This window comes from Rosa rugosa, chromosome 6, assembly GCF_958449725.1.
Source record: "Rosa rugosa chromosome 6, drRosRugo1.1, whole genome shotgun sequence".
Classification (NCBI taxonomy): Eukaryota; Viridiplantae; Streptophyta; class Magnoliopsida; order Rosales; family Rosaceae; genus Rosa; species Rosa rugosa.
The window spans coordinates 35,360,101-35,381,583 of NC_084825.1; the positions used below are offsets into that span (position 1 = coordinate 35,360,101).

Here is a 21,483-nt window from a genome sequence, read left to right on the forward strand (position 1 = left end):
CAATAGAAAAATGACAAAGTCGATGATTACAGAACCAAAATCCAATTTATAACTACATAGTAGCAATACAAAAACCAGAAAATTAGAAAGCTCTCATCCTCCTATCAACAATGGCAGAAACAGTGAAGAGGTGCTACCTGATATTTTTTAAGATTCATACTAAACTCCTTGGCCACAATAACACCTAATATATTCTTTTATATTTAATACGAATTTTTTTTTTTTTTTTTCCAGAAGGTATGCAGTTGTTACAGGTTCGAACAAGGGGGTTGGATTTGGAATAGTAAAGCAACTAGCTACAAATGGGGTCATGACAGTGTTAACTGCTAGAGATGAGAAGAAGGGTATTGAAGCTGTTGAAAAACTGAAGGAGTGTTGCCTCTCTAACCTTGTTGTTTTTCATCAGCTTGATGTCACAGACCCTGATAGCATCGTTTCCCTCGCAGATTTTGTCAAAACCCATTTTGGAAAACTGGATATCTTGGTATGAAACTTGTCTATCGCTTTGTTCATGCTCATGTTGAATGTCTTTCATAGAATATACCTTGTAAACTGTATTGATCGACATCCTGCTTTGTCTACTTTATGCTAATCTAGAACTGCAGCAGCATACTGTAACATGACAATTAGTATGTATTTATCCACTATGTTCAGTATGTTGTACGTACGTAATTTTAACTCGTTTTAATTCCAAGTTACAGGAAGGGTATCATACTTTTCTTTGAATTCGATCTCAGTTTGTGTGACAGATATAACAAATTAAGATCAAAACTGTTGGAACCTTACACAGGTGAACAATGCAGCAGTCAATGGACTCACTAACGAACCTGAAGCTTTCATAGCTGCAGCTGCAAATAGGGGAAAGGTAAGTCGATCTTCAGTTTATATGATGTGGATGCGACATTGACCAACAAAAGAACACATATATAGTTTCTTCAACTTGATGCAGGAAGGTGTGGACGTCCACTGGAGTGATTTTGCAACTCAGACATACGAGTTAGGCAAAGAATGTCTAAAAACAAACTACTATGGCACCAAGAAAATTACCGAAGCACTTGTTCCTCTCCTTGAGCTATCGGATTCACCAAGAGTAGTCAATATTAGTTCTGGCGCAGGGAGGTTAAAGGTATGATGAATGTTCCTATTTTGGCATCCTTATAAAATTCACCAAATTAAGTACTTATTGTGAGCTGGACATTCTATATACACACACTGGTTGTATAGACTTTTCCCTGTAGGAGGCCTATTGCTTATAGAATAACAAGATATCCAAAGTTAAACTGAAAATCTCATATCATGCATTTTGTTTTAGCTTATACCGAACGAGTGGGCCAAAGGGGTGTTAGGTGATGCTGAGAAACTTACAGAGGAGAGAGTAGATGAGGTTCTGAATGAGTTTCTAAAAGACTTCAAAGAAGATATGCTAGAAACCAAAGGCTGGCCACTTTCACTTTCTGCTTATATACTCTCCAAAGCTTCCTTGAATGCATACACTAGAATTCTGGCCAAGAAGTACAAAAATTTCTGTGTCAATTGCGTCTGCCCTGGATTTGTCAAAACAGATATGACCTTCAATGCAGGCATCTTAACCACTGATGAAGCTGCTGAAAATGTTACCAGGCTAGCTGTGTTTCCAAATGGCAATCCCTCCGGTATCTTCTTCTTTCAACAAGAAGCATCATCCTTTTGAGTATAAAGTACCATTTTACCAATTCATGTAATGGTGATCCTCCAATAGTGATCCTTGAATGGCTTATTCATAAGCAATCAATCCAATTTCTGAGGAGACTAAGAAAATGATGCTAGTAGCTTCTCTTCTGGTTCTACAATAAGCAATCTGTGACTGTTAGCAACACATTATCAGTTTAAGATAGGTACACTATAAGTCATTATGTATTCTCGTTGGTAAGTATATGAAAAGTTATTAGTTCTCACTTCTCAACATCAGCAGCAGAGAAGATGCACTGCATAAAACACCAATAATTGACAGCATGAAAACGTAGGAATTAATGCAGAAAAAGGCAACACCCAGATCTGAAGGTATAGCAATTAGCTAATTAATGGCCAATAGCTACACTACTTTATCTTTGAATGAAATGTCAATTAATTTATTGAAAATAAAAATAGAGATCTGTAAACAATAGCACCTAATCATGGTTAAACAAATCAATTCAAGCCATTAAGTCAACTTTGGCTCCTTGGTTAAACAAATCACAATCATTAACAGTTGGGGCTTATAGCTCCCTTGCCTTATATATGTTTTCTGCATTTACATATTCGTTTTTGCTTACATTACATACTTATCTTTCGATTAGCTCAGCAATAATTTCTCCAATCTTTACGCGGTTGTGTGATTGATTAAGAAGCATGCCCGAAAAGTCCATGCTACAATGACACTCGGAAGAAGTTTCCCAGTAGACTCAAGTAATGGTTTGTGGTCCCAAAAGTTGTTTCTAAGAACCCATGTCCAGCAGTAACATCAATCTATGTGAATAAGCTGCTAACTCTATGGACAGAATTTATAGAACACACTTGATTATACAAGTATGGAAGACTTAATTTCATTATTCTTTATTTAATAAATGGTTATTATTACTTGGGCCTAGTATATGTTTGATAGTGAGTATTAACTTTCCACTAGTTGGCTTGCTTTCGTATTGTCTTAAGCTTAATGTTTGATTTCCAGATGTTCTTACTGTTCAATAAAGAGTGTCGAGAAATTTTTCTTTCTTAAATTTAGATTCTTTAACAATTGAGTTGTGTGATAGTCCAGAGGTCAGGTGAATTGACTTTTGTTGACTTCTGTACAACAAGCTCTTGTTAAGTTCTGTCTGAAACAAAGAAACTGAAGTGTCAAAGTTGACTCTTAGAAGTATTTGCCTGCATTTGCATACTTTGTCCAACTTTACGCGGTTGTTGGTTAATACAGAACGATGCTTCAAATGTCAAACGAAGTTTCCCAGTACGTAGACTTGCATGGGATATGGGGTCCCAAATCTGGTTTTCCAGGAACCTATCACCACCTCCATCAGCTTTCATTTTTCAGGTCTTTAATTTTCTGAAGATTTTATGGTCTTCAAGATTATCTTGCCATCATGAACTTGCTTTGAAGATGCTGGGAGGACTTTTTGCACACAACTTGTATCTTTATTGGTTTGTCAATGCATGTGAACAGATTTCTCTGTTCCACCCAAGCACTTGTAGCAAAAACTTTCAAAGCACCTTCCTTTTGCATATATAGTTGTTTGGATATGGCCAAAAACAAAGAGGTCACAATGGATTTCAGGATTTTAGAGGCAATCGAGAGAAAGGACATAGTCACATTTGCTAGCTTAGTCCGAGAAAATGAAGGAATTCTCGAGCAAAGAGAAGCTGATACTCTGAACACGCCATTACACCTTGTGTCAAAGTTTGGATGCCTTGAAATGGCATCTGAAATTGTTTCTTTGTGCCCGGACATGGTTGCTGCTGAGAATAAGAACCAGGAGACTCCAGTCCATGAAGCTTGTCGAACAGGGAATCCCCAGATTTTAAACATACTACTGGAAGCTAATCCTGAAGTAGTTAGTAAGCTTAACAGTAGAGAGAAAATCAGTGCACTTTCTCTGGCATGTAGCTATGGTCATCTTGATGTGGTGAGGCTCTTACTGAAAGAGCCTGGGAAGCTGGGTTTAGGGAAAGAAGGATTTGATCAAGCATGTATACACTTGGCTGTGACTGGTGGACACAAGGGTAAGTAACTATGTATATATAAAAGTTTTGTCATTTAAGTATAAATTAATATGGAAATGACATTTCAATTATTTCTAGTTTAGTACATTTTCTTTATGGTTTCAGCTATATTTCTGTTTACATGTGTATAAATGGTATCTTTATTGGTGGTGCAGATGTTGTTAAAGAGTTGCTAAGAGTGTGTCCTGACCTTGCTTATATGGTTGATGAGAAAGGAAACTATCCATTGCACTATGCAACTAGCAAAGAAAACAGGGAGATAACCTGGACACTCCTCAAGCTTGATCCAAAGCTTGCTCAAAAGCACAATCTCAGTGGTCAAACACCCTTGCACTTGGCAGCAATAAACTACAAAATCTCAGTCCTTCAGGTTTTTGTCTCAGTGGCTAAACCATCTTTTCAGATCGTTACAAAAGCCGGAGAGACAGTGTTCCACTTGGCTGTGAAATATGGGCGCTATGATGCTATAGTATACTTGACCTGTGTCTGTGATGATGTGGATTTCTTTGACTGTCGAGACCGTTATAGTAATACCATCCTACATCTTGCAGTTTCTGAAGCACAACATAAGGTGAGTTTTTCAAGAGTATTAAGCAAATTAATAATGGTGATTGATAATTTCAATTTTCGACCAGAATATAGAACCTGAAGTTTTTCTGTGACTTGAGAGTATGTAACTTGCCTAAATGTATTCATCTTTCGGTTAAGAAACTTTGCTAAATTTGTTATTACCGGCATCTTGTAGTCATAATAGACAGACTTATCCTTGCAAAAAAGAAAATGACATATACCATACTTAGTTACAACAATGGAACTGCAAAATGAATGAAAAGGTCAGATTAAGAAACAAACGTATAATATAAGTGTTCTGCCATGAAACTTAGGGTATTTTTAAGCATTATGTCATTGTGTCATTATGAAATTTTGGTCCATCAAAGCAAAAAAAATACAAGTCTGAAATTGCTCATCCATCCCTAATGTTCTTACAACCATAGCGAAAAAAGTGCGTTAATAAGGCCTGGCTGAGATTGATTAATTTTATCTTCTCTTGTCCCAGATTGCAGAGTACCTAATCAGCAAAAAAAAAGTGGAGCTCAATTCTAGAAACAATGAAGGACTGACAGCCCTTGACCTCCTCAAACAGAGCAAGAAAAGTGAAGACAATCAGCGTCTTGAAGCCATGCTAATGAAAGCAGGAGGTAAAACAAGGATTGAACTGTTATCAACTTCACCAAAAGCAGATAAAGCCACTACTCAGCCAGTGACACTTCCTGAAAACATTCCAAAACGAGCACAATTTTTTAAAGAGCATGAACTGCAGTTGTCCATAGCTTGGTCTGCTGCATCCAAGTCCCCATCAAGATCATCAGCACCTATGTCCCAGATGTCAACACCTTTTCCATCACCCCAATCCAGCAAATCTTCACCTAAGCTGCCATCACCGCAATCTAGCAAGTCATCGCCTAAGCTGCCATCCCCACCATCTAGCAAGTCATCGCCTCAGCTTCAGGTTGGGGAAGGCTCATCACGTCAGCAGCAAGTTGGATCAGCATTTGAAGTTAAAGAGGGACTGGAATATGAAAGACAGAAGAAGCATGAGTTTCTTTTGCAAACCTTTGCAAGACAACACTATCCAAGCAAATGGAACCAAACAGAAATGAGTACCGAGATTTTCTACAGCCGGCGAAGGAAACATGAAAAAGTATATACAGAGGCACTACAGAATGCAAGGAACACTATAACACTAGTTGCCATTTTGATCGCAACGGTTACTTTTGCTGCTGGCATTAGTCCCCCGGGTGGTGTTTATCAGGATACACATATGAAAGGGAAGTCAATAGCAGGCACAACAACTGCTTTCAAGGTGTTTGAAATAAGCAATTATGTCGCGCTATTCACATCACTCTCGATAGTTGTTGTTCTTATGAGTATCATTCCATATCGGAGAAAGCCATTGATAAGGTTGTTGAGGGTTGCTCATAAGGTAATGTGGGTAGCTGTGGCATTCATGGCAACAGGGTTTGTTGCAGCCACATGGGTTATCATGCCACATAATCCGAAAAATGAATTGTTGTTTGTAGCCTTTTTGACTATAAGCATTGGAATTCTGGGAACAGTTTTTATTTGGCTAGGTGTTATGCTAGTTGTTCATTGCCTACGAAAGTCGAAGTGGAAGAAGAGAAGGAGAGATATTGGGGAGGCTGATGAGGACCCTGAAATGGGAAGCCAAAACTCAGATGTTCATAGCACCTATGATCAAGGATATCATTCATATTAAAGGCCTTTACCTCACAAATGATTGATAGGAATGTCTGGACTCTGGAGCATGTAAGCCACATATTTCCTTCTCTTAATTTGAACTAGCATGGGCCTACACACATTGTGTGTGGGGAGGTTTTTTTAATTTTTTTTTTAAGAGTGTGGTGAGGTAGTTAAAAGTAGTAGGTGTTTTCTTATAGAAACCCACCACGTTTCCACTACTTTTATTTTTATTTTGTAAATTGACTTTATTATCCTATAAATTATTTCCGATTCAAAGTTTTTTAATATATACAGGCTAAACTATAAAAAAATGCTTTCATTACAAGTCCTTTGCTATTAATTAATTAGAATCAAGGGGCTAAATGTGGCATTGTAAGAAATCTTGCTCGATGAAAGCAAGGAAATTAAAGAGTACCACACTGCTGCAAATCAAGTAGACATCACCTATCAAAACTTCCTCAAACCATAGAGGGCCGGCTTCCTTCCAATTTCTACTTTTCTAGTTCCAATGATAGATAAAGACTCGAGCAGCTATGTTACAATGCCCATAACTTCCTCAAAAGCTTGCTTCAGCTATTTAAGTTTATGAAATATGGAGCCATACGTGCTCAAATATTGTTCAGAGTTGTTGATGGCTGAGATCACGTTCATGGCAACACTTTCTACTTCTATTTTGCAATAACATTCTTGGGGATTTGAACAGATGGCTTAATTTCAAGGGTTAGAACTTATAATCCTCTCTGTTGAGGTTTATATTGAGAATTTTGAATCTGGAGTTCAATGGATAGTTTTCATTTAATTTAAAAAAAAAAAAAAAAAAAATCTCTCAAGTAAAACCTCAATCCATACAATATTAATACCCAAGGGCGTAGCTAGCTAAGTAGCTAGGGTCGAGGAGGGTCAAATGACCCCATTGATCTTAGCTTTTCTATTATAGATATCTTATATTTTTTGCTTAACATTGTTCGTAAAGTCCTTGTTGACCATTCTAACTCAGAAATTATTCGCTTTACATGAATTTTTATCTAGTTTTTGAGTAAATTTCCATGTGCTACAGATTTAAGCTACACTTGTAAGGAGATTAAGATTTTTCTTTTTTTTTCTTTCTTTGTGTCTTTATTGAGTATATTTCACTTCAATGTAAATCCTAATTTAAAAGTTGAAACTATATTTTTGACCCCTCTTATTACAAATTCTAGCTACGTGTACTGTTAATACAACCAAGGCTTCAGTAGCATGAGGGGAGAGAGAGTAGTGCAGCTTTCAACTTTCCTTCCCCATGCCATCCCTCACAACTGCTCCTATACCAACTCTTCCTCGACGAACATCACAGGCTCCATCTTCATTCAATTTCAACTTTGAATGGATCAGTTTCGATTAGTTTTTATTAATTCCTAGCCGGATTGAGCTTCTGAAATAATTAATCAGTGGTCCATATTATTCTTTTGGTCGTCCATGCATGCAGCATTTGGTAGGTCGGTTCATGATCTTAGCTAATGTTTTTGAAAGAATAGATGAAGATACTCGAAGATTTTCTGGCTTTATACTCCAAACAAGATCAAATAAAAAATACTGATTAGGATATATATATACCTATAGCTAGCTGGATCTTCAGCCAATCAAATTCTATGATTAATTTTAAATGGTGCAGAACTTTGCAGTTTTGCTCATCATTTTCATTTGAAATGTAAATGTAGTTTCTATATATAACAGACAAATTGCACCCTTTGACGAAGAACCAAACAAGAAAAGAACATTATCTTCGCCTGCTTGCCAAGGAAGAAAGCACCTACCAGCAAAACAGGACAAAGTGTGATCTGTTTAGAAAAAAAAAACCCAGAAATTATAGGAATATGACCCTACATAGAAACTGAGTGGAATTATATATTCAGAGGCCTGGTTCATACAAGAATCAGATAAAGCAAGCTTTTAGAAAGCCTATCAACAATGGAAGAATCAAGAAAGAGGTAGTTCGTAATGTTTCACTGTTATTTCTAATGAAGCTTCATACATACACTTTCCCTGCATACAGCCCCACTCTCATCTTCAATCCCTCATCATGTGACCTATTTGCCCGATTAATTTTGTTTAATCAAGGTCTGTATCCAATAATTTCTGCACGATCAGGTACGCGGTTGTTACAGGTTCAAATCAGGGGATTGGATTTGGAACAGTTAAGCAGTTGGCCTCAAATGGGATCATGACAGTGTTAACAGCTTTAGATGAGAAGAAGGGCATTGAAGCGGTTGAAGAATTAAAAGACTCCGGCCTCTCTGACCTTGTTGTTTATCATCAGCTTGATGTAACAGACCCTGCTAGCATTGCTTCCCTTGCCGATTTTGTCAAAACCCGATTTGGGAAACTAGATATCTTGGTATGCATACAAAGAAAACATACATAAGAAGTCGATTTCTCTATATGTAGTTCTATACAAGCTTATGCTGAAAATTTCTTATAAATATAAGCACATAACCTGAAGTAATAATCTATACTTGTATTGGTTTAATCTCCACAGGTAAACAATGCAGGTGTTAGTGGAACCATTACAGATCCTGACGCTTTCAGAAATGCTGTTGCAGCCGCAGGTATGGCTAAGGTGAGTTTAATTATCAATAAGTAATAAAATGTCATTTAGGATGAACATTTTTGGATATGTGGACTGTGGAGGTGAAATGAAAATTTTTGATACAAATGATGAAAGAATCTTGATTCTGCCATTGATGATTAGCTGGGAGGGACTTCTGTTACCACATTTTCTCGGTACAACTATGCACAAATGTAAGAAATATCATTCTGTATTGTCGTCGACGGACGCCGGGAGGCGAGAGTATTTGGAAGAGAACAAGCAGTGGCTTACTGGCTATGATAACGAGAGTGAGAAACCTACGTGAAGAAGAAAACGAGGACTCAATCGCTGATTAGTGATGAAAATGACGGAGAGGAGACTGAAAACTTATTCCTAATTATTTTCAGGTGGGCTTTAACATCAAGATGACAACATTTTGTTGACACTATATATAGAAATTTTTTTTTCTCCAAAATTTTTGGGCGGACTTGAGCCCACCCCATGATGTATGTAGATCCGCCTGTGGCTGCACCTATTGGTTGGTGCTTCTTTCCCTGATAGCACTCATGTAGCATGCTTGTATAATTATGGATTTTGGCAAAGCCTGTATATTTAACAAAAACTTGTATTACTTTATCTTCATTGACCCAGTGATTACAAAAATTTCTGGCTCACCAGCCATTCGTAAACAAAGATCTGAAGATCAAACTAAACGAAGGTATGAATTTTGACTACAAGAGGGTGTGTAGCTACTAGCTACGCAGAAGACTTATTGAATATTGATTCATTTCTATACCTGTTATTGTATTACTCCTAGTCTCAATGCAGGAGAGCAGCAACTATAGATTGCAATTTAATGTTACTTTATGAACCTTTTTCACTCTTATTTTTATCACAATATAGAGGCAGTCACTTAATCAGGCATCAGACCAGAATATCTGCATTTCACCCCAGTCGCTTTTCTTAACTCCCAAGGCCTTCCAAACAGCTGGAGAGGCATCAACGATGTTGTGAGGGCATGGAGGCTGGTAATCATGATCAGGATCACAACCCATTGTGGAGTCACACTCATCAACAACTTTGGCTTTCACACTCCTTCCATTACCATGTATGGTAATGTAGTGTGAACACCTCTTCCTATTGTTGAACCACCCGGTGGACAATGCCACGACCCGGGTGTTATCCGAGTGGAATTTATTGTCACATTCAGACGCTCCACCACCATCACCACCTTTCTTGAAGCTGTTGATCGTCAAGGTTGCTTTTGTACGCTTGGACACCGGAGGAGAGCACTTGTAAGTGGTGTAGAGCTTGCCTTTTTTGCAGCATTCAGACTGGTTTTCAGGGTTACATTGTCCCGGAGGAGGCTTTTTACCGACTATTTTGCCACTTGGATTGCAGGTTTGAGCTTCAATGCTCAAACAGATTGTTACAAGAATGATGAAGATGAAGAGGAAAGCACCGGAAGAACAAAAGTGGACCTTCATGTTCTTCTGAGTACTCTTGCTGGTTTTGTTTTGGTTGGTCTGAGGAAGTTGAATCCTAAGTAAGCTATATATAGAGATCAAGCTAGCTAGCTGGTTTTTAATATCAATTGACTTGATTCTCTCTAGAATGATCATACTGTCTGTGAAAGATACCGCTTCGTATGTAATATTGCTGATAAGTATACTGTCAAATTGTGCAGTAACCTTCCATATACATACAATCTGACTGTCCGCATACAGCTCATTATATCACCATATACAAAGAACCATTTTTGTACTTAATGATGGTTCTGTACTGCAGCTGCCTGTGTAAGATTGGTTTGGTCGATTAATACTAGAATAAGATTCCTTAATACAAGAGAAATTAACTAAAGATTCATTAATGATAGATTACTCCAAAGATATTCCCTTAAAATCTTAAGAGTAGCCTAGCCTCTAACCTATATGAGAGATGCAAAGTCAGGAACCTATTGAAGTCTAACCTGCATGATATTTTTCTTTTGGAAATTGTGACTGCTAATACCAATTCTTGAACATTAAGGTATACCTTTCCTTCCCCATATGATGAAATTTTACTTCAGTAGTCAGTAAATTAGGAATCAATTAACATGATAATTTCATGATTCTGATTCTACTAGTAGTAAAAGTTAATAAAAAAGCCAATAGATCCTTTCTGGAAATTCCGCTATGGCTGATTCTATACTAAAAAGTAAAAACTGTCTAACTGAAATGTGTATAAATTATACTAAATGTCCTTATTGGTTGTTCTAATTTTTTTTTTTCATCTGAAGGTGTCCCCTGTTTTATTAGAAAAGTGTCTTCTTATTGTTCTGCTAGTCATGTAACTACGGAGTAAAAATTGGCCATGGGGATGTTGAAGGCGATTCCATAAAACTGATGTATGAAACACCGCAAGTTTTCTCATCTTGAATAAAGAAAATAAGTAGTCAATTCTAAACACAATGATATGATAATTTTCTTTAGTTAGCAAAATCTATTTCAACTTGTGGTAGAAATACTGAGTGACTTTGGTTGGTCGTAACTATTAATGCTCTAGAGAAAACTTTGATAGATAATTCACTTTCGGAAAATAATCTGCTTTTGTCATTGCACATACGGCCTCTGCATTCAACTTCAACTTGATGGCCAATAGATGGTGGGTAAATCATGAGTTTTCAAGTAATTGAGAATCATCACTACTAGTGTTTGAGATTAGTTATATCCAATCTTTCATGCAATTAGGAGAAATAGCTAGGAAGTCTAGGACTTAATTATTAGGATATATATCGTCTTAAAAATGAGCAATATGTCCTTGGACCTGGACTGACTAATATACTTTTATTTCTGCATAGATTGCTAGTAGAAAAAATGTTGCTGTGGATGTTAACATGAGAAGGTGTTTATCAGCACAGGTAAGTATATATTAATCAGCATACAAAAGCAGTAGAGGCATGGATCTACACAGGCTTAATTGGTTGATTGTTTTTTTTTTTTTTGGCTGAATAGAGGGTTAAGAAAGGCAATGAACCTCCTTAACGCCTCAAAATTTATTTAAAGAAGTTAAAAGAGATACAAAGAGAGGGGGACTAAGCCAAAACCTCTCTAGTAAATATCAAACACACAAGAAACAAACTAGCGAATGCGAAACTGTGGAAGACCTAAACGGTCACTATTACATGATGATAGTATGAATGGAGGAGTCAAATCCCACCAAACCAAGGCTTAATTGGTTGATTAATACTAGAAGATTTTTTTTATTTTTTATGGAAAAATGTCTCTTTACCCTAATTATAGGGACATTAATCCCCTTACCTCACCTAATTATTAGTTTTCACCATCACCCTTAAGATGTCTCATTTTGTTCAAGATTCTCGTCATCGGTCGCCAGTTTCCGATCACCGGACTTCACCGGAAATGTTGTCAAAAATCTCATAGGTCACAGAAGAGGTCGTCGGATACTTTTATTGCCCCTCAATAAATTTTTATTGCCCTCCAGTAAAAACTAATAAAAGTTTTATTGCTCCTCAATAGAAGCTATTATCCCCTAATAAAAGTTTTATTGCCTTACAACTGACATATAATTGCATAAATCAATCTTCGTTTAAAGACTTTGTACTTCAGATCGAAAAAAGAATTGGCCTGTGGGGGCCATCATTAGGCAGCAATGCTAAATACACGACACTTACAGCACCTTCTTCAACAGGTAAGACACCAGTATTGAAGTTTATATCTGTTTTGGCATAGCCAGGGCAGACAGAGTTGACGCGAAAACCGGGGTACTTCTTGGCTAGAATCCTTGTATACGCATTCATTGCTGCTTTTGAGACTGTATAGCCTGACATCATGGAAGGCCAACCCTTGCTTTCAAGTAAACTCTCCTTGAGGTCGTTTAGAAACTCTGTCAATATTTCATCTACACTCTCTTCGCTTAGCCGCTTAGGTTCTCAACGTCAGTACTAAGAATTATTTTCACTCGATCACTTGGTATGCTCTTTAACTTCCCCCTGGAGGATGAGACATTAACAATTCGTGGTGAATCAGATAGCTGGAGGAGTGGAATTAGTGTTTCAGCTGTTCTTTTAGCACCATAATAATTGATTTGCAAGCATTCTTCTGTTAACTCGTAAGTTTCAGTCAACAACTTTTTCCAATCAATCTGTCCTAGTCCCTGCATGAACCAGTAAGAAAAAGAATTTATTTTTGACGGTCTCTTGAACTCTCAGATCGATGACTTATACTTTGCAAAGATATAGGAAAAAGGTATGGGGTCAACTCAAATAGACCACCCTTTGGCCAAATCAAAGATCAAACTACAATTTTCACATTATAGTACATTGAACTAATGAAAGCATTTAGTTGTTGTAAGTACAAGGTTTACACTTGATGCGTTGGTATCCCTATACAAAGCATTGAAGAAGCCTACAAAGTTCATCAAAACTGGTCTCGGAGAATTTCAAGTATGGTAATTGCATCTCATACATAAGCACGAGATTGCAACATGTGTTGCAATCCCCGAGTCAGTCCTAGTCAACCCTATGTTTTTGGGAGTCCAATTTTGGAAAGTATCTTTTGATTTTTAGATGTTATATTATAAAGATATTTTCCAACTGATAAAATCGTGCTTTTGAAGTCCAAGGTGATTTAGGATTTATTTATTTTAATTGGATATCTTTTATTAAAAGATCTTTCCTAGTAGGAGTCCAATTAGGGTAAAGTCTTAATTGTTGATGATTTGTTTTCTCCTCAATATATTCAGAAAAGCAGCGTTGATTTTGGCGTGATTTTGATGCAAGAATTATTGTGTGTCTTGCTTGCTTAGAAAGAGTTCCATAGGAGTCCATGAAAGACTTGTTCCGTGTCTAAGTGTTTCATTGTTCATTCACCTACATGCATTGATTCTCTCAAGACCAGTAGAGAAGTTGTGGATGCAAGAAGAGTGATAATTGAAGATCATTCAAGTGAAGAAGGCGTTCAAGGTTGAAGACAAACATCTCATTAGTTAAGTCTAGTGATTGTAGCCGAGCTAGAACTACTTGTGTTCGTAAAGAAACATATCCTTCATCATAATAAGAGAATTGATTTTATTTTGGGTTCTCAAGAGTAAGAGCCCCGCAGTGTTTTTAATCTCATATTTGAGGTTTTCACTGCGTAACCAAAATCCTGTGTTCTGTCTGATTTTTTTGGTTTCTGCCCAATAAGGATTAAAACGTGTCAAGGCTGTCGATTGAGGCAGCCGCCTCATGCCACCGGCTCCCGGGGTCCTCCGGAGTTTCTGTAAATATGATATAGATAGTATATATAAGGATTAAATACTTGTTACTCCTCAAACTTTTGCCTGAAAAACAGTTTAGTCCCTCGCCTTTCAAATTAAACTGGATAGTCCTTATTCTCTCTAATTATCACACAACAGGTCCAAAACATGTCTAAAATGACTATTCTACCCCCAAGATCCTTTTTTAATTTTTTTTTCTCTCTTTTTTTAATTTCTCTCTTTTTTTTTTGCTCTTTTTATTTTTTATTTTTTTTTCTGCCTGGCTCTCTCTCTCTCTCTCTCTCTCTCTCCAAGACTATTCTACCACCAAGCGCCTCTTTTCTCCTTCTTTCTTCGTTCTTCTCTGCTCTTTTTTTTTTCCCCTTCTTACTCTACTCCATATTCCAATTTAATTTAATCTAGAGCCAATCCTCCCCACAAAATTCCTCCACCTCTCCAAATTCACACTCCCAAATCCAAGAGTAACCCCATACCCAAACACAGTAACATACCTTGGCCACCTCTTCTCCGCCAAGGCCTTCTCTGCATGCCTGAGATCGTCAAAATAGACGGTCACGATCCCTTCGCAGGACCTCTCCGTCTGAACCCACCTCACCTGGCTGAATGCCTCCTCGGATAGATCCAAGAATTCTTTGAAGCTGTGGACTACAGTCGGATCCAGAGCTTGGTGCTGGGCGGCTTTGCATGTACTCCTTTCTAGTTGGATACTTCTTCCCATATTTCTCCGTCAGCAATTTGAACCCCTCCTTGATCGGTGGCGGGCTGGCTTTTATCATCTCTCCGGACGATGAGGTTGTCGGAGACGCGGGCGGGTTCTTGGGACTCCAGAGCGTGGAGGACCCGGGTTCGGGTTCGGGTTCTGGGTCGAGCTTCGTGGCGGTGGACCTCGTGAATTGCTGGATCGAATTCGGCGGGTCGAGTCGGGTCTTCAACATATTCATTTCCTATTCGAATCTCAAACCCAGAGACCCGTTCCTCTCCTTCCCTCTCGATCTTGATCAGTACGTCAACGACTTGGGTGTTTCTAGGTGTTTAGGATCTGGGTTGTTTCTGGGTGTTTATGATCTGGGTTGTGTGTTGTTATTGCTCGATCTGATCTGGGTGTTTCTGATCATTCGTAATATGTTGGATGGTGATAGTGAGGTGGCTTATTGGTGGGAGTGGTGGAGGATGAGGAGGAGGAGAGGTGGCTGAGCTTAGTGGGGACGACGACGGAGGTGGAGATGGAATTGTGGTTGCGGAGCTTCCATGAGGAGTGGAGGGGGCCCACCAAGCGCTGTAGAGTGGTAGTGAGTGCGGTGGATCGAGTGGATAAACTCGAGGTCGGATACGAGCTTGGAGAGAGAGAGAGAGAGAACCAGCCAGAAAAAAAATAAAAAATAAAAAGAGAAAAAAAATAGAGAGAAATTAAAAAAAGACAGAGAAAAAAATAAAAAAAGGATCTTGGGGGTAGAATAGTCATTTTAAACCTGTTTTGGACTTGTTATGTGGGAATTAGAGAGAATAAGAACTATCTAGTTTAATTTGTAAGGCGAGGGACTAAATTGTGTTTCAGGCAAAAGTTTGAGGAGTAACAAGTATTTAATCCTATATATAAATACTCTTTGCTCCTCTAAAGAAGAAAATTTTTGTTGCTCTAGCGGAAATGAGGAGAGTTCGCGTCCTTCCCCACCAAGGTTCGAATCGTGTTCCAGTTCCTTCTCTTTTTTGGTTTTTTCAATCAGTTAAGTGATTTGAGGAGGGCCCAAAGCCCAAATCGAACTAGCTTCATCCTTTCAGCTTTTTTATATTATTTTTTAATTACTTATTTTTCTTGGACCCTGTGGCCCAGCTCACTTTTTTTTTTTTTTTTCTCCTTTTCCTATTCCATATAAATAGGCCTGGCATTTAAACCCGTAACCCGCAAACCCGCACAAACCCGCCCATTTATTAATCCGAGCTACAAAAAGCCCGCACGTAAAAAACCCGCAAATTAACGGGCCTTACGTGCTAAACCCGTTAACTCAAAACCCTTCCCAAAAAACCCATTTCTAACAAACTTTAGGATTTTTAATTTTTTAAAATTAATTTACTCTCAAACTTTATCTTATTCTAGCAAGCATTACCAAACGAAGAATTAATTATAAAAATACGCAATGCTATGGTCTACTCCCGCGTGTGTATGTATGTAGATCTTCAACTTTGAATTAGTAATCTTCTTAGAGGACTGCTTTATATACAGCACCTTATGACTATGGCTTCAGATCTAATACTACTTTGACTATGACAAATAGTTATTGCAGAGCCAATAGTTACCTTTTGAATGTTGGAATCTCCCTTTTCTGTTTGAATGGTAATTAATTGTATATTCTTGTTTTGTTCTTATACGCAACCTGATTGCCTTTCAATGTCAAAAAAGCTACTTGCAGTGCCTTGTGATATAGTAATGTTGTTGTCAAAAAAATTATATACATAAGTCTTAACTGGTTCTAGTTGCTTTGATAAAAAATAAAAAATAAAAAAGTTTACGGGTCTTAACGGGTTCCAACGGATAACCCGCAAACCCGCCGGGTTTAGCCCGCGAAACCCGTTAAGCTAACGGGTTATTACCGGGTCGACCCGTTAAGAACTCGCACGGTACCCGCATTATACCCGCACGTTGCCAGGCCTACATATAAACTTTTATTTTCCTTTTTTCCATATGAAGAACTATTCCCTTTCCTTCTCCGTATGGAAAACTAACCCAAATTAAACTTTTGTAGGGAATAAATATTGATATACTTTTGTTTTGTTATTAACTTCATCTTTACTTTTATTCAAAATACATGATTTTGTACTGTTATTTGGAGCGAAAAAAAAAAAATTAATATATATATATATAGGAGGCCACATTTTTACTCTTCGCCTCAAGCCATTAGCATCTCAAGACCGACCCTGAAAGAATATATGTATATCTCATATTCAAATTTTGAAATGCAAGTCCATTATCGAAATACATCCAAAACCAAGAGAATAAAAGTTCTGTTTCTTTGAAGTAGGATGGTGGATGAGTCAATTGGAGTGAACTAATGACTCAAACATATGATCTAGCTGAAGTATGTGTCGAAACAAACTACTATGGTGCAAAGAAAGTTACCAAAGCATTCCTTCCTCTCCTCCGTCTATCTGATTCACCAAGAATGTCAGTCTTACTTCTGGCATGGGGACATTACAGGTATATATGAAGAGTTTTCTTAAAGCTATCTTATTCACCAATAGTTGCCTGTGTTACAATCTATCAGTGTAGCCTTAAGCCTTGCAACCAAAGCTACAATGTATACCATGTTAAGGCACTTAATTAAGCAATCACCCGAAAATTATTTTAAACAGTAGGGAAATGGATGACCAAACATGTACATCAGGTTTACAACTTCTAACTAACTCATGCTATCACCACAGTGGTGCCACTGCAATTTTGTATATTAAATCTTAGCAACTGACTTAATTTCTGCAGGATTACTTTTTTGTGTTCATTTGATTTTGGATTAAATGTTGTTTACTCTCTATACTTATAGAGTTTCATCGTTTCAGTCCCTAACCTTCGAATTTCACCTAAAAAGTCCCTGAACTCTCAATTTCCTCCCAATTGGTCCCTGCCGTCAAAATTTTCTATTAAAGTTGCCGAAAATGTCTATTATGCCCTCACTTACTTTTTTTTTTTAATTTATTTTTCCTCTGTGTTATTTCTTTTTTTCATTTCACCTCTTGAAGGTCTGTGGATTGGAACCATCTTGGTGAGGAGATGAACAGAAGGAGGCGAAAGAGCCGAAAGAAGAAGAGGTAAAAAGAAAAAAAAATAAAAAAATAAAAAAAAGAGGAAGAGAAATATATATATTTTTTTAAGTAAATGAGGGTATAATAGACTTTTTAGGGGAAGATAACGGAGTTTTTGACGGATGCTTGACGGCAGGGACCAATTGGGAGGAAATTGGGAGTTCAGGAACTTTTTAGGTGAAATTCAAAGGTCAGGGACTGAAACGATGAAACCCTATAAGTATAGGGAGTCAGCAGTATTTAACCCTTTGATTTTTCACTTTCCATAATGTCAAGATGAAGTTATACTGTCATACCTGTTGTTTGATCAGCATATACCAAATGAATGGGCCAAAGCGGTGTTAAGTGATGCCGAAAACGTTACAGAAGAGAAAGTAGAGGAGGTCTTAAGTGAGTTTCTAAAGGACTTCAAAGAAGATATGCTTGAAACCAAAGGCTGGCCTCCTACCCCCTCTACCTATACACTCTCAAAGGCAGCCTTGAATGCATACACCAGAATTGTGGCCAAGAAGTACTCGAAGGTATGCGTCAATTGTGTTGATCCTGGATTTGTTAAAACAGATATGACCTGCAATGCCGGCATCTTATCCATCGATGATGCTACAAGTGTTGTGAGGTTGGCAATGGCTCCAAATGGTAGTCCTTTAGGTCTATACTTCTATGTACAAGAAGTCTCACCCTTTTAATTAACATCAACAGACCCATTTTCATTTTCATGAATATGATCCTAGAATAGCACGTTCATATGCAAACGGTGTATTAGATTCTGAGTGTAACTAAGAAGGCTCTCTGCTTTATTCAAAAAAAAAAAGAAGGCTCTCTGCTAGTGTTGATGATGCTGGAAACTTGTGCCAAACCATTGTTTCAGTCAGTGTGCCTCTTTTTGCTTTATTTTTTTTGGTACAAGAATCCCACGACAACGGTATTCCTTTTTTATGAGAAAATTTGGCGACGGACAAGGCGTTGGCACAGTATCCTTTGCCCGACGAAATTTCATTGCCAATTTCTTTTTATTTCAATTTGGAGAGGAAATATCCTGCATTGGAAAAATGAAAAAAGAAAACATAACTTATAAGTAGGTGGTTCTTACCTAATTGTAGCGAGGTTTTTTGTGATTAAAACTCAACACCTTAACGAGTGGTTAAGTTGAGACATAATAGTGGGCCAGGAGGCACACTTATCGCTGTTTAACAAATTCTCCTACTTTTTTTCCATTTCTATTATTTTCTAGAGTGATAGAAAACTAGCTATATATCTTGACCTAGCCGCTCTGCTAGGGTTTCCTCGAAGACTTTTCGTCTTCGATAAAATTCTCAAAACTATGGCTGGTGCCACAAATGGGATCACAGCGCTGTCTTTTCCCGACGTGTCTTACGTCAACCGGGGGTGTGCCAGTGGTCGTCTTTTTCTGTTTTTCCTTCTCTTTGTACTTGCTGGTGGCAGCGTTGGAGGAGGTGTGATGGATCCGGATATGCTTTTGGTTCCTGCTGGGAGGATCGACGGAGGTGCCATCGATCCTTGGAGGTGGAGAGGGTTCCGGCTATCAGGGTCTAGCGTCTTCGATATCGGAGGCATGGACGCCAGCGTCAGTGCTTGGGTTGGTTGCTGGGCTGCAGGTGGGCAAGGGATCGATAGTGGCTGGTTAGTTGATGGTCTGAATTCCAACATCACCCGGCTGATGGAATCTGAAGCCTTGAGATGCCGAAGCTTCCCGACGACGGCACGGGGGCATGGTGATCCCGTCTTTTCTTTGCCGGCAGAGATGGATGTCGGGCTGGAATCAGTCTTCGACTATGGTGATAGGGCTCGTTACCCTCTGCTGGAACTGGTTCTATTGCTGACTGGGCTCCTTGCTTGTATGGATGGCGGCCTCCAGGTGGGTGCTGCCAGTGGTGGTGGAAGCGCAAGTGGTGTATTCCGGCAAATGGTGAACGGCAGTGGTGGTATGACTGCTCTTTGGGCCTGCATTTGGAGTGGGTGGGCTTCTTGGGACTTGATCTGGTCTGTGGGCCTCAGCTTGGGGTTCACTGGTCTAGGGTTTCAAGTGGGCTGTATTATCCTGTTGCTATGGGGATGGAGGGTCTCGGTCTCCAGGGCCTATAGTACTCTTGAAGCATCAGATACTGAGGCTGTTTATGCGCATGGAACAATGAAAGTGGGGGAGGGTGAGTCTACTCCGCTCGTGGTGTCCCCGGTTGCAGAGGGAGGAGTGGAAGGTGAGGCGTCACCTTCTACAATTAGTTTAATTTAATTATGTTTTCGGGTCGCAAAAATCAGTGCCTTAGTTGTTAACTTTTATGCCTGCTTCGAGGTTTCTGATTTTTTTTAGAATAATGGTGTCTGGACTTCCTAAAAGATGGGTGTACTAGGGGCTTTCTGGGATGCTATTCGTTTAGAATAGGGTTTTTTTGAGGTTCTAAGGAACGATTGCTTTCTGTCGACCCCTTTGGGGTGTTTCGTTCTTGTACTGCTTGCTGTATTTAATGAAAGGGCTGACCTATTTTCGTTCAAAAAAAAAAACTAGCTATATATCTTTGATGATTGTTGGCCATTGCAATGTGAAGAAAATTTGTGCAAAGAAACTAGCTATTCAAAATTTGTGTGCTATATTTTCATTTCTATTATTTTTTAGAGTGATAGAAAACTAGCTATATATCTTTGATGATTGTTGGCCATTGCAATGTGAAGAAAATTTCTGCGAAGAAACTAGCTATTCAAAATTTGTGTGCTATATTTCCATTTCTATTATTTTCTAGAGTGATAGAAAACTAGCTATATATCTTTGATGATTGTTGGCCATGGCAATGTGAAGAAAATTTGTGCGAAGAAACTAGCTATTTAAAATTTGTGTGCTATGATAAAGAAGTTTCTGGACGAAAATCATGCTTCAAAACTAACATTCATCTCCCAATGTTGTGAGTCTTGGGATCACGATGACTGCATTCTTTTTTTTTTTTTTTTTGAAAGAGGGCCAGAACGGCTGCCCTTAAGCCTTTACCATTAATGAAACCGCAGAATACATCGGGGGGGGGGGGGGGGGGGGGGGGGATACCTGAACCCCAAAATAAAATAAGCATAAGGAGAACATCTCGAGATAATAACGAGAGTCTCCATAAAAAATATGTATTCTAACATGCATTCTAGCAGTTGGGAATTGCCTCTAGTTCTCTATTTACTCGAAACTTACAAAACAATATATTAATAGATGGACTCTCATTTCCCAGAAATTATTCGTCGACAAATATCTCATCCTTTTTTTTTCCTTTGTTTTCTTCTAGATCTTCACTGCTCGATAGACATCACAGTATGGTTTTTATAGGCTAATTGAAACACCGATTCTCACCCATTCTAGGTGGTTCGAAAAGTTTACAAAATAAATTAATAATAACCAAAAAAAAAAATTGAGCAAGAACACACAATATTTTTAAAAGGATTAAATACTGCTTACTCCCTATACTTATAGAGTTTCGTCGTTTCAGTCCCTGACCTTCGAATTTCACCTAAAAAGTCCTTGAACTCTCAATTTCCTCTCATGTCGTCTCTGCCGTCAAGCTCCAGTCCAAATTATCCGTTAAATTGCTGACGTGGCATTCCTCAGGCACTGAATGTCTAATTTACCCTAACTTATTATTATTTTTTTAAATTTATTTATTTTTCTTCTCTCTCTCTCTTTTGTTTTCTTTTTACCTCTTCTTCTTCCATCTCTCTCCTCCTCTGTTTATCCGGGTCGCGTAGGTCTTTGAGGGGGAGGTGGAGAGAGCCGACTAAGGGTTTAGGAGTGTCAGAGGGTTTGGAGTGGAAGATTTTGAGGGTGAGGAAGGAGTCGTAGAGGGAGAAGGAGAGGGGGAGAGTGAAGCGCTCATTCCAGACGG

At 38.4% G+C, this 21,483-nt stretch overlaps 5 protein-coding genes and 1 pseudogene across 7 annotated transcripts; 4 read left to right on the plus strand and 2 right to left on the minus strand.

Annotated features, from left to right (window-relative positions):
* Positions 1-34: 34 nt before the first annotated feature.
* LOC133714885 ((+)-neomenthol dehydrogenase-like) lies at positions 35-1,942 on the plus strand. Of its 2 annotated transcripts, none has more exons than XM_062141155.1 (5): positions 35-130; positions 235-484; positions 791-865; positions 950-1,126; positions 1,313-1,942. In XM_062141155.1, the coding sequence occupies exons 1-5, from the start codon at positions 111-113 to the stop codon at positions 1,688-1,690; spliced, it is 900 nt and encodes a 299-aa protein (XP_061997139.1). In that variant the 5' UTR covers positions 35-110; the 3' UTR covers positions 1,691-1,942. The 2 variants fall into 2 exon arrangements, with proteins under 2 accessions (XP_061997139.1, XP_061997140.1); XM_062141156.1 differs by having other exon boundaries at positions 96-130; positions 238-484.
* An 825-nt stretch (positions 1,943-2,767) lies between these two features.
* On the plus strand, positions 2,768-6,194 carry LOC133714881 (ankyrin repeat-containing protein At5g02620-like). Its single transcript, XM_062141150.1, has 3 exons — positions 2,768-3,732; positions 3,888-4,303; positions 4,790-6,194. The coding sequence occupies exons 1-3, from the start codon at positions 3,162-3,164 to the stop codon at positions 6,008-6,010; spliced, it is 2,208 nt and encodes a 735-aa protein (XP_061997134.1). The 5' UTR covers positions 2,768-3,161; the 3' UTR covers positions 6,011-6,194.
* Positions 6,195-7,868: 1,674 nt separating this feature from the next.
* LOC133714889 (short-chain dehydrogenase/reductase 2b-like) lies at positions 7,869-9,528 on the plus strand. Of its 2 annotated transcripts, none has more exons than XM_062141161.1 (4): positions 7,869-7,961; positions 8,122-8,368; positions 8,510-8,590; positions 8,723-9,528. In XM_062141161.1, exons 1-4 carry the CDS (start codon positions 7,942-7,944, stop codon positions 8,774-8,776), a joined length of 402 nt encoding a protein of 133 aa, XP_061997145.1. In that variant the 5' UTR covers positions 7,869-7,941; the 3' UTR covers positions 8,777-9,528. The 2 variants fall into 2 exon arrangements, with proteins under 2 accessions (XP_061997145.1, XP_061997144.1); XM_062141160.1 differs by having other exon boundaries at positions 7,882-7,961; positions 8,092-8,368.
* On the minus strand, positions 9,170-10,101 carry LOC133714887 (kiwellin-1-like). The gene has a single exon (XM_062141158.1). The coding sequence runs from the start codon at positions 10,045-10,047 to the stop codon at positions 9,478-9,480; it is 570 nt and encodes a 189-aa protein (XP_061997142.1). The 5' UTR covers positions 10,048-10,101; the 3' UTR covers positions 9,170-9,477.
* Positions 10,102-12,148: 2,047 nt separating this feature from the next.
* Positions 12,149-12,743, minus strand: LOC133716665 ((+)-neomenthol dehydrogenase-like; annotated as a pseudogene).
* A 4,098-nt stretch (positions 12,744-16,841) lies between these two features.
* Positions 16,842-18,297, plus strand: LOC133716666 (short-chain dehydrogenase/reductase 2b-like). Its single transcript, XM_062143343.1, has 2 exons — positions 16,842-17,012; positions 17,923-18,297. Exons 1-2 carry the CDS (start codon positions 16,998-17,000, stop codon positions 18,295-18,297), a joined length of 390 nt encoding a protein of 129 aa, XP_061999327.1. The 5' UTR covers positions 16,842-16,997.
* Positions 18,298-21,483: the final 3,186 nt, after the last annotated feature.

What these genes read in the sequence shown, in the direction of transcription:
- LOC133714885 (XM_062141155.1), top strand. Translation starts at nt 111, where the DNA reads ATGGCAGAAACAGTGAAGAG. An exon ending in TTGGAAAACTGGATATCTTG is followed by an intron (nt 485 to 790) that starts GTATGAAACTTG and finishes AACCTTACACAG; the next exon opens with GTGAACAATGCAGCAGTCAA. An exon ending in CAGCTGCAAATAGGGGAAAG is followed by an intron (nt 866 to 949) that starts GTAAGTCGATCT and finishes AACTTGATGCAG; the next exon opens with GAAGGTGTGGACGTCCACTG.
- LOC133714887 (XM_062141158.1), bottom strand. Translation starts at nt 10,047, where the DNA reads ATGAAGGTCCACTTTTGTTCTTCCGGTGCTTTCCTCTTCATCTTCATC.
- LOC133714889 (XM_062141160.1), top strand. Translation starts at nt 7,942, where the DNA reads ATGGAAGAATCAAGAAAGAG. An exon ending in ATGGAAGAATCAAGAAAGAG is followed by an intron (nt 7,962 to 8,091) that starts GTAGTTCGTAAT and finishes TGTTTAATCAAG; the next exon opens with GTCTGTATCCAATAATTTCT. An exon ending in CAGCCGCAGGTATGGCTAAG is followed by an intron (nt 8,591 to 8,722) that starts GTGAGTTTAATT and finishes ATTGATGATTAG; the next exon opens with CTGGGAGGGACTTCTGTTAC.
- LOC133714881 (XM_062141150.1), top strand. Translation starts at nt 3,162, where the DNA reads ATGCATGTGAACAGATTTCTCTGTTCCACCCAAGCACTTGTAGCAAAA. An exon ending in TGTGACTGGTGGACACAAGG is followed by an intron (nt 3,733 to 3,887) that starts GTAAGTAACTAT and finishes TTGGTGGTGCAG; the next exon opens with ATGTTGTTAAAGAGTTGCTA. An exon ending in TTTCTGAAGCACAACATAAG is followed by an intron (nt 4,304 to 4,789) that starts GTGAGTTTTTCA and finishes CTCTTGTCCCAG; the next exon opens with ATTGCAGAGTACCTAATCAG.